Raw genomic sequence first — 16,523 nt, 5'->3', positions numbered from 1 at the left:
GATGGCCTGTGGAGCACTCACCACTCTGCTGATGTCCAGTGCCTTCTACCCCAGCTGCCCACCCCCAATCCCAGTGTGATGGGAAAGGGGAGGGGACGTGTCAAAGCCATTCCAGCAGTGGGGATTGCACAAGAGCAGACCTCGACTCTGCTCAGTCCTCCCCCGGCATATCTCAGGGTTGCCCCTGTGCACTGGCACTGGGCTGCTCTTATATCAGAGAGCTGCAACTGGCTCCCTACAGCTGCCATTGCTCCTTATGTCTGAGTGCAGCTTGGACATGGCGGTCAATGTGTTCTTAACTCCCAGCCAGGACTTGGCTGTTGACCGCAGATCCCAAGAGAACATACACAAAAGAGGAACAATCCTTTGTTGTTTTCCAAGGGAGCAGCATGAACTAAATGATATAACAGGCCTGCTCTTCTACAAACTTCTGTGGATTAAAGTATTCATGATATTTTGGGAGAGGAACCTAAACTTTGTTCCGATCTCATGCATAGATATTAAGGGATCTATAGATGCAGGGAAGGATAAAGTAGTGCAAACTCCTCAGGGCTCACAGAGTAGACATGGCCTTACCTGTTCTAAGTAAGATACAAAGAAAATCACACCATTACAGGGAAATTTGCCCACCCATTTTCAGCCTCCACAGGCTCCTCCCCTCTTTGATGTGTGTGTTGGAGCAGGAAGGGGCAGAGGCGGCAAGAGGAAAGGATACAATCGGTGACTCGCCCTCCCTGGATATGTCCATGATGGGAGAAGTGCAGCTGGATGAACTTGCCAAAGCGGCTGGAGTTGTTGTTATAAACTGTCTTGGCATTTCCGAAGGCCTCCAGGATAGGGCTGGGGAAGGAAGACAATCATGGACCTGAACAGCAGCACCAACACCAGTGTGACTCAGGCAGGATTAGCTTTGCACCAGGTGCATTCTGCCATCTCAGTATTACATTCACCATAACACAGTGGGGAGGAAACGGCAGGTAAAATAAGCTAGGCAGAGCTGGAGGGGAGAGGCTGGCAGTGTTGGCAGGAGGTAGCTATAACACACTACTAAATAGACATTAAACACTGGGATTGGGATTAGTTAAATCAGACCCAGGTTCATGGGGGCAATCAGCACTAGCACTGTTTGGGCCCATCTCACATCCAAAACAAGTCCCCTCCTGGCTATGCCTTTATTGCTGTTGGAAGCTAGAGGTGCCAGGACAATAATTTGTTAATAGGATGCACAATAAAACACTATGCAGTAGAGGTAAACTGGACTCTTGTTGCCCAAGATTTTCAGAAAGGTCACCAAAGTTTGGGGCAAACCCCTGTCTTAAGAAAACTGCCCTGGGATCTTTAATGTCCATTCAGCATGGAAAAGCCTCAGTTGTTAAGTAACCTGCAGGGACTCTGGTGGTCTAGTGCAGAGGTGGACAAACTATGGCCCATGGGCTGCATCTGGCCCATCAGACCTTTTAATCTGGCCCTCGACTCCTGGCGAGGAGCAAGGTTGCGAGCTTTCCCCGCTCCAGTGCTCCAGCCGAGGAGCAGGGTCGGGGACTTGCCTTGCTCCGCGTGTGCAGCAGGTCCACGGGGCTCCCAGAAATAGGAGCAGGCAAGGGGCTCCGCACGCTGCCCCCGCCCCAAGCAACGGCTCTGCAGCTCCCATTGGCCGGGAACCACGGCCAATAGGAGCTGCAGGGGCGGTGCCTGTGGACAGGGCAGCATGCAGAGCAGCATGGCCCTGCCTCCGGAGGGGGGACGGGCCACGGTTTCCAGGAGCCGCTTCAGGTAAGCATCACCCAGACCCTGCACCCCTGAGCCCTCCCCCTCCCACCTCAACCCCCTGCCACATCCCTGATCACCTTCCAAACCCTTTGATCCTAGCCCAGAGCACCCTCCAGCACCCCAAACCCCTCAGCCCCAGCCCACCTCAAAGTCTGCATCCCCAGCCGGAGCCCTCATCCCTCCCGTGTGCCCCAATCCCCTGCCCCAGCCGGCCCTCCATACAATTTCCATATTGAGATGTGGCCCTCAGGCCAAAAAGTTTGCCCACCCATGATCTAGCGGAACTAGTCCCAACCCTTGTTCTCACACGACCTCTGTCTGCGGCCTTGGGCAAGCCACTTCTTTGCTACAACTTCCCCGTCTGAAAATGGGATGGCATAACTACAACACCATGAGGTGGAGAACATTACATGTTTTCAAACAATCATGAAGCGAGAAATATATATGCTAAATTAATTTGCTTTGTACAGATCAATGACTGAGATGGCCATGCTGGAATATGAACCAGTGGTTCTAGAACATTTATGCTGTTATTTACAATTGGAATTGAGTCCCAATTATACTAATATGCTCCCAACTGGATTCAAGTCTTAAAACTTCAGTCTGATCAGGAAATTAAAAAAAACTTGACTTGTTTTAAAAACTAGCTTTCCAGCAGCCTCAGCTGGTTCAAACTACCAGGACAATGTTGGGTTATAACTGCAGTGAGCTGCTTAGAGATTTTGATTGTTTCTCCGCAGAACAATATTAATTACACTTCAAGGGGGAAAAGCCAATTTCATTCAAACAGGCAAAATGGGACCAGGATTAGAAATATTCCATTTAATAGTTTAACCCAGTGGTTCTCAACCAGGCTTACATGTACCCTAGGGGTATGCAGAGGTCTTTCACCAGGTACATCAACTCATCTAGATATTTGCCTAGTTTTACAAAGTGCTACATAAAAAGCACTAGTGAAGTCAGTACAAACTAAAATTTCATATAACCAATGACTTGTTTATACTGCTCTATATACTATACACTTAAATGTAAGTAAAGTATTTATATTCCATGGTAAAAATGAGAAAGTAAGTGATTTTTCAGTAATAGTGTGCTGACACACACTTGTATTTTTATGTCTGATTTTGTAAGCAAGTTCTTTTCAAGTGCAGTGAAACTTCGGGGTACACAAGACAAATCAGACTCCTCAAAGGGGTACAGAAGTCTGGAAAGGTTGAGAGCCAGTGGTTTAACCAATACAAAGATTAAAAGTCCACTGGGGAAAACAAAACATAAAGAAAAAGTCAAGGCCACATTGCAGGAATGCTCTGTGAAGGTTTATATTTAACACTAAAACTCATTGTGATTTTTAACAAGAGGATTGCATTATCACTCTGAGAAATATATTTTTTGAATGTGTGGATGATTCCCATAGTCTCACCTGTGCAGTTTCAAAGAAAAGCAGGTTCAGGATTATGAAAAGGTTAAAAAAATAATTATGACCTACAATGTTATTTGAGATCAAATACTGCTGGAGTTTGCAGAAAATAGCAGGTTGTCTTGACTTCAGACAAGGTTAGCTATGTGAAGGGAGTGACACTGAAATGTAGGGAAAGCTTTACAAAACCTCAAGCTCTACCTTTATACTTTATCCTTCGAAAAACAGGCTTTAAACAAAGGCAAAAATGAAATCATTTGTACTGCAATAGCACCCAGACAGCCCATGCAGGACCAGGTTCTTCTGTGCTGGGAGCTGCACAAACACACCAGGAAGTGTGGTCCCTGCCCCGGACAGCTTACTATCTAAGTCCTGATCCTGCTAATACTTACACATGAGTAACTTTACACACAAGTAGTCCCACTGGTTCATCAACACTGCACATGTACAATATTACACACATACATATTTGCAGGATCAGGGTCTAATCTGAAACAAAATGATCATGACAAACAGAAGGGGAAGGGAGGACATGGGTGAGGATAATAAGACCACATGGTTACCACAGTTATATTGTGCAAGTTAATTACCAATTTGACAATCCTGATAGTTCTAAATAATCTGAATTTAAATAATAATAATAATTAAATCAAATCAGCTCTCTCCAACTGCAGCAGCCGCAAGCATTCACTGAAGAGCTGATTTCTAGCAGGGACTATGGCGGAAGTGGTTCTGGAGGAAGAACTTGAAGGAGCAGAGGGGAGTGGCTATACAGTTCAGCTCAGTGAGGCATTCCATGCATAAGGTGCAGCATGGAAGAAGGTGCAGAGGCATTTGTGGGAGACTGGACAAATAGTCATTTAAGGCTGCCATTATTAGTGAAGCAGAGAGAATGGGGGAGGCAACACAGTGAGAGACAAGCGTAGATATGTATGTGGAACAGAGTTGTGAAGGGCCCAGACGGTGTTTGCATTTGATGCAGTGGAGAACAGGAAGCCTGTGCAGGGCAGGAATTCAAAGGGGTGAGGGTGACAGAGTGACAGGCTAGAAGGATGGTCTTAGATGCTTCATTTTGAAGGCAACAGAGATGGGTGACAGGCAGGCCTGAGCAGAGAAGGCAGCAGTAGTAAAGACAGCAGATGAGGAGGGTCTGGAACCAAAGTCTTAGCTATATGGAGAGAGATAAAATATTGGATTTTGGAAATGTTGCAAAGGAAGCAGCTGCAGAATTTAGACACAGTCTGGATAAGATGACTCTCAGATTACAAACCTGAATGGCAGAGAGGACGGTTGTATTGTCAACAGTGACAGAAAATGGAGGAGTGATGACACTTTCAGAGGAAAGATCAGGAGTTTGGCTTTGGCCATGTTAAAAAGTGGACAGTGAGAAGTATCCAGGAGATGATGTCAGAGAAACAGACAGAGATATGGGACTGGACTGAAGGAAACAGATCAGGAATGGAGAGGTAGATCTGTGACACATTGGCTTAGAGATGAGAGCTGAAGCCGTGGGAGCAGATGAGGTCACCCAGAGAGAAGGGTAAAGGGAGCGGAGAGGAGTGTGGCCAAGGACAGAGCACTGTGGGACCCCATGAACAGTGGGAGAGGGAAGGAAGAGGACCCACCGAAAGAGATGCTGAAGGTGCAGCCAGTGAAGTAGGAGGAGAACCAGGAGAAGACGGAGTCGCAAAAGCCAAGGGAGGACAAAATGTCACGAAGGAGGGTATGATCAACAGTGTCAAAAGGAGCAGAGAGGTCGAGGAGGATGAGGATGGAGTAGAACTCCTGGGAAAATAAAATAAATATTAGAGAAAACATCAAAAACCTGTTTTATGCACCTTTCAAAATCCTTCTAGCACTCGCTTTCTTTCATGGAGGAAGGATATCAGTTTAACAAAGAAGCATCTTCACGTAAAAATCTCAAAACTAGAAACACTATGCTGAAGTTTCAATAAACAAGTACAAATCTGGATATTTTCATACATTTTCTCTGTCTTGGAAATCAAGTCTCCTGAAGAGACCAAGCAAGCAATAGGTAAATGTGAGAGATACGTTAACATTTCTAATGAAGAAGCTAAAATAGGGGAACACAACAAACAAGAACATCACTGCAACTAACCCAGTTGGGCTAAGGAAGTTTTCAGAGACTGTATTTCTGGGGAAAATACAAAGCATGAACTTCACAAAAAGCAAGTAAACAAGATTACGATAACATTACACCACCCAGGAGAGCCTTTAATATGAGCGAGTCTGAGCTGAAATTTAACAATAGCATTGCTGGCTTTCTGCACGCATTAGCCCAGTTCCTCAGCCCCACTAAGGTCATTCGGTGCCACTGGAGTAGCATAAAAAGGTGACCTTCAAGCTGTTTTCTGGGCGCTGCTGAGAATTCTCCAGCCTCAGGCAGGGGGTATGACAGCCATTTGGAGGCTAGAGAGGGCAGAGCCTGAATGCCACACACAACACCGATGCTCAAACAGGAAAAGGGTCCCTAGAGGGCATTCTAGCTGGCACAGGTTAGAGAAGCCAGTAACTGATTTAATTTGAGCTGGAGACTGGATCAGATCCCAGCCAAGCCCCAGGTCACAGGAAGCACAAAGTATCAGAGGGGTAGCCGTGTTAGTCTGGATCTGTAAAAGCAGCAAAGAATCCTGTGGCACCTTATAGACTAACAGACGTTTTGGAGCATGAGCTTTCGTGGGTGAATACCCACTTCGTCGGAAGCACAAAAGTGACTTAGAACCACCTTTTCGTCTGTCCCCATCAATAGCAAAGATATGGGGACACAGTTCACCACAGTAGAGGGGTCCACATAGGTCTGTGGCAGACTCGCATATAGCATGGAGCTCAGCACAGCTGAGGACTGTTCCCATCATATCTCGTCTGGGGCTCATTCTAACTGGCTACCAGGGAGAAGTAAAGGAACCACTAAGGCCATAAGGGACCATTATGGTAATTTAATCTGACCTCCTGCATAATACAGGTCACAAAACCTCACCAAGGATTCCTGCACTGAGCCCATTACTTCTGGTCAGGTCTGTTCCTAGGGCCCAGGACAACCACCCCCCTCTGCCCCGCCCCCACTCCACCCCTTCCCCCAAACCCCCACCCCGCCTCTTCCCACCCCCACCCCGTCTCTTCCCTGCTTCTGCCTCCTTCCCCAAGCGACACCGAGAGCCAGCTGCTTCCGGCCGGTGAGTGCGGACCTGAACCCCACTGCCGGTACCAGGCCCCTTGCTAACCGCCTCAGCCTGTCTGCCTCCCCCCCAGGGGCCAGCCTAGCGCCCCCTGCACAACATGCACACAGACCATCCCTAGGGTACGGCGATTCAGGGTGGCCGCCAGGGGGCTCCCCGAAAAGGCGGGGCCCAGGGTGACCATCCCGATTCGCCCTACCCTAGAGACTGCTCTGCTTCTGGTTGAGCTACAGTGTGTCTTTTCGAAAGAGATACCCAGGCTTGGTTTAAAGACCAAATGATGGAGAATCTACCACACTCCTGAATAAGTTGTTCCCATCATTAATTACCTTCCTTGTCAGAGAGGTGTTCCTTATTTTTAATCTGACTTGTCTAGCTCCACTTTCAGATACTAGATCTTGTTATGCCTTTGTCTGCCACATTAAAGCACTTTCAGTCATCAGAAATCTTACAGGCCATGATCAAGTCACCTCTTAACTTTCTCTTGGCTATACAAAACATATTAAGTCTTTCAGTATAAAGGCAAATTTTCCGGATCATGAATCATTCCTGTAGCTCTTCTCTGAGTCCTCTCAAATTTATCAACACTCTTTTTAAAGTCTGCACACCACAGCGACATGTAATATTCAGTAACAGTCTCACCAATGCTGTATACAGTGGTAATCACACTTCCCTGCTTCTCAGTATTCCTCTGCTTATACATCCAAGGAGAATGGAGAACTCCCACCTTGATCTCATTCAGCAGCATGGAACCCAGAGTGGGGAATCTAATCATTATATATTAGTCTTACTATTCATATTGCAACTTCTCCCAAAGGCCTAGGATGGATGCACATTATGCCAGGTACTGCACAAGTAACAGAAAACACCCCCTGCCCCAAACAGCTTACAATCTATTTAAAGACAAACACAACAAGTATCTGTAACGAACTGAGGTCACAGAGGAAGCAAGAAGAGGGTAGCAGCAAAAGGGACATAACATTATACAGACTCACTGCAGGCCCAGTTAAAAGATTTAAAAGACAAACAGACTTAGGATCTGAGTGATGTCAGTTATCCCTGCTAGCCACCTGCCCAACCATTACCATTTGGCAGTGTATCACAGTCCCCGTGACAGAGGTGGGTCTGAGGACAGGGTGCTGGTTTTACAGATTAGTTTGGGGAGTGTTTCATGCCTAAGGGCAGACATGGAAGAAAACAGTGCTGAAGTGCCACAGGCCCACAGAACTACAAAGGGCTATTTGGGAAGCAGCCACTGTACTGGCCCTTTACAAGGGGTCTGCACTTCCAGAGTGTATGTTTCTTACGCTGTCCCTGCTTAATACCATCACTGCTTAGATGTGCCAATACCAGCTGCGAAGGTCCGTTACAGTCTTTTCTATTCAGGTTCTTATACAGCACTCATTACTGTGGTACCTGAACGTTCATGCTTCAGAGTCTGGTGCTCACAGTTCAGGGTTTCAGCTGGCCACCTTCAGGGACAGGAAGGGATCCCTGCCCCCACCCCACCGCCATCACCAATGTATTCTGGCAGGTTTTTTAATCTCTTTCCTCTGAACCATCAGGAGTGGCCATGGCTGGAGATGGGACACTGGATGGGACGGCCAGGCTCTGAAGTGGCACCGAGCATTCTCCCTCAGGGGCTTGGCTGGCTGGTTCTTGCTCACATGCACAGGGTTTAACGGACTGCCATATGTGGGGCTGGGAAAGAATTTTCCCCCAGGTCAGATAGGCAATGATCTTAGGGGGTAGATTCGCTTTACTTTGCAGCATGTCACTTGCCAGGATTATCTGTGTATAGTTCATTTAATCATTTCCCTGCCATTGCAGGGGCCTGGAGTGCTGGTGCACCTCGGTCCCCCCTATTCTCTGTGGGTCTCATTTCCATTGTTTGGTTTAATGTGCGAGTGCTGGGTGATGGCTTGTGCCACACAGAAGGTCAGACTAGATGATATAATGATCTGTTTTGGCCTCAAACTCTATGATTCTATCATTCTTTAGTTGTTCAGTGAGGTGAAAGGGCTGTTGTGTGATAAAGGTCACACAGCTGCCCCAGCCATACAGGGCCCCTCTCACCCCTGCAGACACTGTCCCTGACTGCTCACTGGTTGTCTCTCCCATGAAGATGAACTGTACCTGCTCTCCAGGATGGCTTCCTCCACATGAGTACTCTTCTCAGATGCAGGGGCCCCTAGAGAGTTCTGGCTCATGGCTGACAGGAATTTGAGCAACAGCTTGGTGCTCTCGGTCTTTCCAGCTCCACTTTCTCCGCTGTTAAGGAACAGACATGATACATTCACAAACCCAGAACAGAGCAAGTGGCTGTCCCACCCAGGGAGAACGGAGAATAAGTGGGTAAGAATGGTGTCCCTAGCCTCTGTTCGTCAGAGGGTGGAGATGGATGGCAGGAGAGAGATCACTTGATCATTGTCTGCTAGGTTCACTCCCTCTGGGGCACCTGGCACTGGCCACTGTCGGTAGACAGGATACTGGGCTAGATGGACCTTTGGTCTGACCCAGTACAGCCGTTCTTATGTCCTTATGTAAGTGGTCTGTAGGACCAAATGTGGGGCATCTCCACCACTACTGCAGGCATAGGCGAGACAAGGGGTAGGAACACAGGTGCCATTGCACATAGGATGGTGGGAGTGGGGAGTGTAATACAACCGGGGGTTAGCTGTATGTTTAGTCTCTAACCTGATCAGAACACACTGGCTGTCGTGACGCTTCCACAAGCAGCAGTAACACTCATTAGCAGTGGCAAAGATATGGGGCGGCAGCTCACCCAGGTGATGCCGTCTGTACAGGTCCATGGCGGCCGCACTGTACAGACCAGAGATGGGTTTGTATGGATTTACTGATGCCAAGATGGAACCAATGTTCGTCTAAGGGAGAAAACAAAATATAGTGCGAAAATCAAGTACCAGAAAAGCCACCGACAAGCCAGGACTCTGAAACAATTAATGGTGGGAGTGAGTGAGCCTGAGAGAAGCCACAGCGCCAAAGCCAATGGCCTCCCAATACAGGGAGGAGGAGAGGAAACAGACCCTGAGGGGAGGGGTGCTGCAAAGTCAGGGGTGGGGGGAGGAGGAGCTAAAATTTTACTGCTCCGCAACAAAACATCTTTGTTTGGCTTGTTGTTTAAAGCTTTTATTTAAAGTATTTCAAAATATGGGGCCAGATCCTCCCCTGAACCCAGCTGCTTGGACTGCACTTGCTGCTGGCAAACTGAATCAAGGCCAAAAGGTGATTTAGAACAACCTTTGCCTCTCCCCCACCCAGATCCTGTGCTGAGTGGAGAGTACCTGGACCTGTCTAGCCCATAGAACAATAATGTGAGAGTGACACATCCTGTCCCCAATCCATGCAGATCAATAATAAAGCCCAAGCACAGCCATCCCTATCCCTGCATAACTCCCTGCCCTCTGTGCATTCCTCTTGCTCTTCCTGTACTGTGGTTTCTCATCTTGGGCTGCACACCCCCAATTCCAAATAGCCGCATCTTCAGCCCAGGTGTAACCAATGAATTTCTCACGGTGCTGCTGGTGGTACTATATTTTGCCAGCAGAGGACAGCATTTCACATCACTGCCAAGCAACAAACTGCAGACACCCGGAGTTACGTAAACCCAAGAGCAACCCATGGTTTCTCCCTGCTGCATGTAATATGTGGACACAGTACGATGGCAGAATAGATGGAGCTTTGAAAGACAGGACCCAGACTGGCAGAAGCATAAGAGCTGAGGAGATGCTACAGGCACCAAACTACTCAAGACTCATGTCCAAGAGCAGCACCTTGGGGAAATAATCATTGGGCCACATCACAAGGGGCACTAATGGGCAACCTTAGCTCTCGGTCAGCAGAGTGGCCAAGCATTGCATAGGTCTACCCCTCGGAGGTGGTCCGTCCTGGTTAGGGGCAAGGTGCATTGGTGGGGGGAGGGGAGCTGAAAGAAGATCTGGGGTGACAGAGAAGAAAGCAGGTCCCTGAGAAATAGCAAGATAGGACATTTTCCTGACAGGCTGGTGTGGAAGTGCGACACCACCTTGGGGAGAAAGGCCAGGTGCGGCCTGAGTTGCACCTTATCCTTGTGGAAAACCATGTAAGATGGGTCAGAGGTGAGGGCTTTTAGCTCAGACACCCTCTTCACAGAAGTAATGGCAACCAGGAAAGCTACCTTCCATGACAGCTACAGGAGGGAGCAAGTTGCCCATGGTTCGAATGGGGGCCCCATGAGCCTGGAGAGGACCAGGTTAAGGTCCCACCGAGGGACAGGCTGCCTGATCTGGGGATGTAGGCCAGGGGTAGGCAACCTATGGCACACGTGCCAAAGGCGGCACGCGAGCTGATTTTCAGTGGCACTCACACTGCCTGGGTCCTGGCCACCGGTCCAGGGGGCTCTGCATTTTAATTTAATTTTAAATGAAGCATCTTAAACATTTTGAAAACCTTATTTACTTTACATACAACAATATAAATATATATTATAGACTTATAGAAAGAGACCTTCTAAAAATGTTAAAATGTATTACCGGCACGCAAAACCTTAAATTAGAGTGAATAAATGAAGACTCGGCACACCACTTCTGAAAGGTTGCCGACCCCTGATGTAGGCAGTCCAGACCTTTGAGGAAGTGACAACCACAGGGTTGGCGAAGACGGATCGACCAGAAATTCTTGGTTGGAAGGCCGAGGTAGCAGTGAGGTGTACCCTTATGGAGGATGCCGCCAGGCCTTGCTGTTTCAGGTGTAGGGGGTGCTCCAAGACGAAGGTTACAGGCGGCTGGAGAGGCGGTGTACGACACTAGTCACACCAACACAAGAATCTCTTTCACTTTGCCAGCTATGCGGCTCCAGTGGAGGGCTTCCTGCTGCCGAGGAGGACCTCCCTTACTTGTTCTGAGCACAGAAGTTCCATGGGCTGCAGCCATGAAGCTTCCAAGCCAGGAGGTGGAGGGACCACAGGCCGGGGTGATGGAGGCGACCGTGGTCCTGAGTGAGTAAGTCGGGGAGGGGAGGTAACATGACCGGTGCATCCACTGACAGCTCCAGTAGCATAGTGTACCAGTGTTGTTGAGGCCACACTGGAGCTATCAGAATTACCTTTGCCCCCTCCCTGTGGACCTTGAGCAGGACCTTGAGCATGAAAGGGAACAGGGGAAAGGTGTAGAGCAGGTGACCTCTCCAGGTAGCAGGAATGCGTCTGTGAGGGAGCCTGGGCTGTGACCCTGGAAGGAGAACATTGGACACTTCCTGTTGTGTCGGGTGGCAAACAGGTCAACCTGGGAAAAACCCCACCTTTGGAAAATGAGGTGCATGGCATCTGGCCGGATGGATCACCCGTGTGTGCGGAAGGACCTGCTGAGGTGGTACGGCAGCGTGTTCTGAACTCCTGGTAGATAGGATGCTTCCAGGTGAATGGAGTGGGCTATGCAGAACTCCCAGAGGCGGAGGGCCTCTGGGCATAGGGGAGAGAAATAGGCTCCACCCTGATTGTTGATGTAAAACACGGGGGTGGTATTGTCCATTACAACGGCTGTGCACTGGCCTTGCAGTTGGGCCTGGAAGGCCTGGCAAGCTAGGCGCACCGCCCTCAGCTCCTTGATGTTGATATGTAGGGAGAGCTCATCCTGCGACCACAGGCCCTGTGTCTGGAGGTCCCTCAGATGCTCCCCCCATCCCAGAACTGATGCATCTGTAACCAGAGACAAGGAAGGCCAAGGGTTGTGGAAGAGGACTCCTTCACACACCACTTGGGGGTCGAGCCACCAGTGGAGGGACGTGAGGACCTGCCCTGGCACCGTGACCACTGAATTCAAGCTGTTGCACCCCAGGCAGTAGGCTGATGGGATCCATGCCTGCAGCAGTCTGAGCCGCAGCCTGGCGTGCTAGGTCACATAAATGCAAGCAGCCATGTGGCCGAGGTGGTTGGGAATTGCTGGAGGCTTTGAATTATGTCTGTGATGGCTCAGAATCGGGTCTCTGGCAGAAGAGCTCATGCCTGAACTGAGTCTAACATTGCCCCAATGAATTCTATTCTCTGGGTTGGTTCCAAGGTCGATTTCCCCAAGTTGAGGAGGAGACCCAGCTGCTTGAATGTGCACCTGACCAAACAGATTTGGGACTGCACCTGTGCCTTGGTGTGGCCCCTGAGCAGCCAGTCGTTGAGGTAAGGGTATACTTGCACCTGCTAGCGACAGAGGAAAGCAGCCACGACTGACATGCACTTGATGAACACTCAGGGGGCTGTTGAGAGGCCAAATGGTAGGGCAGGGAATTGGTAATACTTGTGGTTGACCACAAAGCGTAGGAAGCGCAGGTGTGCGGGGCAGATCACTATACGGAAGTATGCATCTTTCATGTCAAGGGCGGCATACAAGTCTCCCAGATCCAGGGAGGGGATGATGATGATGATGATGATGTTCGTCCATCGTTGTCGATGAAGACTTCAACAACTCATTCGTTCGATGACCGGGCTCTGTGCGTCCGAAGATGACTGATCAGTCTGATTCGGGTGTGGAATGTCATGTCACACGTCGGGCAGACATGTGATGGCATTGTCGATGATGTGCAGGCAGCTCTGGACTTGCGCAGCTCACGCTTTCTTTCAGCCTCAGCAGTACGCCTCGCCTCAAAGGTATTACTGCCTGTGTGAATGAGGCTGCGCCATGCTGGACGGTTCAGTGCGAGGGTTTCCCATGTGGCGGTGTTGATCTCGAGGGACTTCAGAGAGGTCTTCAGCGTGTCCTTGAACCGCTTCTTTTGTCCTCCATGGGAGCGCTTTCCCTGGGTGAGTTCTCCGTAGAAGAGCTGTTTAGGAATGCGCTCATCTGACATTCTCTGGTAAGGACTTCAGTATCGGGCACTTTGTCCTGCCACCTGATTTTTAGAAGCTTTCGCAGACAGGAAATGTGGAAGTGATTGAGCCTTCGTGCATGACTCCGATAGACAGTCCACGTCTCGCAGACGTACAGCAGAGTTGGAAGCACCACTGCTCGGTAGACCTTCAGCTTCGTTGGTAGGCTGATCCCTCGACATTCCCAGACGTTGGAGCGCAATCGGACAAATGCAGAGCTGGCTTTAGCAATTCTGCAGTTTACTTCATCATCGATTGACACTGCTCGGGAAAGGGTACTGCCCAGGTACGTGAAGTGGTCCACTGCCTGAAGTCTCTGTCCATTTACAGTGATGGACGGTTCTGAGTACAGAGCATGGGGAGCTGGCTGGTGCATGACCTCAGTCTTCTTGATGTTAATAGTGAGACCGAAGTTGTAGCATGCAGATGAAAACTTGTCCATACTGGCTTGCATTTCTGGCTCTGTACTAGCATTCAGAGCACAATCATTGGCAAAGAGAAAGTCTCGAAGTACAGTTTCCTTCACCTTGGTGATGGCACCCAGTCGCCTCAGATTGAATAGTTTCCCGTCAGTTCTGTACTTCAGGCCTACTCCTTCAGTGCAGTGTTGAAAGGCATCAGTCAGAGTGGCAGAGAATATCATGCTGAACAAAGTGGGTGCTAAAACACACCCTTGCTTGATGCCGTTGGTGACTGGGAAGGCCTCAGATGTTTCACCATCATCCAGCACACGAACCATCATAACGTGATGAAACTGACGTACCATTCGTCTGAATCTGTCTGGACAGCCGAATTTCGACATGATCCTCCACAGGCCCTGGCGACTGACAGAGTCAAACTCTTTCGTGAGATCCACAAAAGTTGTGTAGAGTTCACGATTCTGCTCTTGACATTTCTCCTGTAGCTGACACGCAGCGAAGATCATGTCAATAGTCCCACGTCCCTTGCGGAAGCCGCACTGTGATTCTGGCAGTAAGCCCTGCTCCAGGTGAGTGATCAATCAGTTCAACAGAACCCATGCAAGAACTTTCCCCGCTGTAGAAAGCAGCGAGATTCCACGGTGATTGTCGCATACCTGGCGATTGCCCTTCCTCTTATAGAGGTGCACGATGGACGCGTCTCTAAATTCCTGTGGAATGGATCCCTGCTTCCAGAAGGACTGAAACAGCTCAGTGAGTTTCCGTAGCAGCATGGGTCCACCGACTTTGTACACCTCTGCTGCTTTGGCATCTGACCCTGGGGCTTTGCCACTTGACAGCTGGTTGATGGCTTTCTTCACTTCGTCCTCTTCTGGTGAAGCATCCATGGAGTCATTGACTGCAACCTGGGGCATCTTGTCAATGGCCTCATCATTGATGACTGAGGGGCAGTTGAGAACTGCTTCAAAATGTTCAGCCCATCTCTGGAGAATCTGCGTCTTCTCTGTGAGGAGCACAGAGCCATCAGAGTTCAGGAGGGGAAAGCTCCCAGAAGACTGTGGACCATAGAGTGTGTTGAGGGCTTCATAGAACTGCTTATAGTCATTCCTGTCCGCATACGCCTGTATTTCATCTGCTTTGGCGCTCAGCCACAAGTCCCGCATTTTGCGCAGTCGGTTCTGTACTGCTCTGCGAGTGTTGATAAAGGCGGTCTTCTTTGCCGCTGAGGATGGGTCGTTCTGATATGCACGATGCAGGTGGTGCTTCTCAGCAAGTAAGGCCTGGATTTCTGCATCATTTTCGTCAACCCAGTCTTGCCGCCTGCGTGTGGAGGGCCCCTTCGATGCAGCTGTATGGACAGTGTTGCGGAATCGCTCCCAGTCTTTCTCAGCGTCATCCTCAAGCCGAAAATCAGCAGTGGTGCCCAGGGAGATCATGCGGAACTTCCAACTTTACCATGAACTTGTTGAGTCTGCACAGATTTAGAATGGGTCTGAGATTCCCTTTGGCCTTTGGGATTAGGAAGTATCAGGAGTAGAATCCCTTGCCCCTTAGCTCCTCAGGAACCTCCTCCACTGCTCCCATGGCGAGGAGCACCTGCACCTCCTGGATAAGGAGCTGCTCGTGAGGGGTCCCTGAAGAGGGACGGGGAAAGGGGGTGGGAAGGAGGGTAGGAGCAGAACTGAAGAGAGTATTTCACTTCCACCATGTGGCGGACCCAGTGGTCTGAGGTTATTTGGGACCAAGCACAGCAGAAGTAGGACAAATTATTCAAAAAGGGCAGAGAAGGATCCGGAAATGAGTCTGGTGCGCTGTCCTCAGGTGCCCCTTCAAAAGGCCTGCTTGGAACCCAAGGATGGTTTGGTCGGGCCCTGGTCCTGCCCGAAACGGGGTTTGGCAGACTTCCATCTGCCGTTCCTGCCCCTGTAAAAATCCTGCCTCAGCCAAGGATGGTAGGAGCACTGCTGCTGCTGCTGAGGTGTGAAATGTTTAGGTTAGATTGCCGGTTGTGCATACCCAAGGATTTCATAGTAGCCCTTCAGTCTTTTAGGCTATGCAGCCAAGAGTCAGTTTGCTCCACGAACAGGCCTGACCCATCAAAAGGCAGGTCCTGTATTGTCTGTTGAACCTTGTAACCACGAGCTACGCCTCATGGTGATACCGGAGGACAAAGTATATGCCACCGAGTACATAGTGTACAGTGAGGCCTGAAAAGAGGTACACGCCACTGCTTTGCCCTCCTCCACTATGGCTCCAAACTCCTCCCTGGACTCAGTTGGCACAAGCTCCTTGAACCTGAGCATCGAGTTCCAGGAGTTGAATGATACCGGTTGAGAATGGCCTGCTGGTTGGCAATACTGAGCTGGCGCCCCCCTGTAGAGTACACTTTACATCTGAACCAGTACAGGTGTTTGGCCTCCTTGGACTTGGGCACTGGGGCTTAGGGTTAGAGGGCAGAGAAAGTGGCACTGGGTTTTCACTGGAGTTTCTTTAACTCTCTACTCCTGGGGCAATTTGAGTGTGTGTCCATATTGTTACAGACATCCTTGCTGACAGGTATTTTGAACTAAATTACCAAAATAACTGTAACTGGCGTGATTATGTAGTATTATTTTGACAAATAAAATTAGCAGAATTTTAAAATACTGTGCATAGAATTTTTGATTTTTTGGCACAGAATGCCCCCATGAGTAATAGCAGTGCTGTCACTTCCCCAGCATGTTGTGTTTATCTATGTGTCTGATAATTTTGTTCCTTACTAAAGTTTCAACCAATCTGCCTGGTACAGAAGTTAGGCTTACTGGCCTGCAACTGCCAGGATTGCCTCTGGAGCGTTTTTTAAAAATCCAGCATTATATTAGTTA

At 49.3% G+C, this 16,523-nt stretch overlaps 1 protein-coding gene across 1 annotated transcript in view; it reads right to left on the bottom strand.

Moving 5' to 3' along the window:
• LOC120374953 (unconventional myosin-X-like) overlaps window positions 1-16,523 on the bottom strand; it is a 220,960-nt gene that overhangs the window by 183,315 nt on the left and 21,122 nt on the right. The window contains exons 3-5 of the mRNA XM_039495411.1: window positions 9,082-9,269; window positions 8,521-8,655; window positions 716-840 (exon numbers count right to left, since the gene is read on the bottom strand). Of these exons, the coding sequence (XP_039351345.1) occupies window positions 716-840; window positions 8,521-8,655; window positions 9,082-9,269 (448 nt within the window). The remainder of the gene's footprint in view (window positions 1-715; window positions 841-8,520; window positions 8,656-9,081; window positions 9,270-16,523) is intronic.

The sequence above is a fragment of the Mauremys reevesii genome, linkage group 11 (genome assembly GCF_016161935.1).
Source record: "Mauremys reevesii isolate NIE-2019 linkage group 11, ASM1616193v1, whole genome shotgun sequence".
NCBI classification, from domain to species: domain Eukaryota; kingdom Metazoa; phylum Chordata; order Testudines; family Geoemydidae; genus Mauremys; species Mauremys reevesii.
Note: the sequence above shows the minus strand (reverse complement) of the source record. Positions and strands in the feature narration are given on the sequence as shown.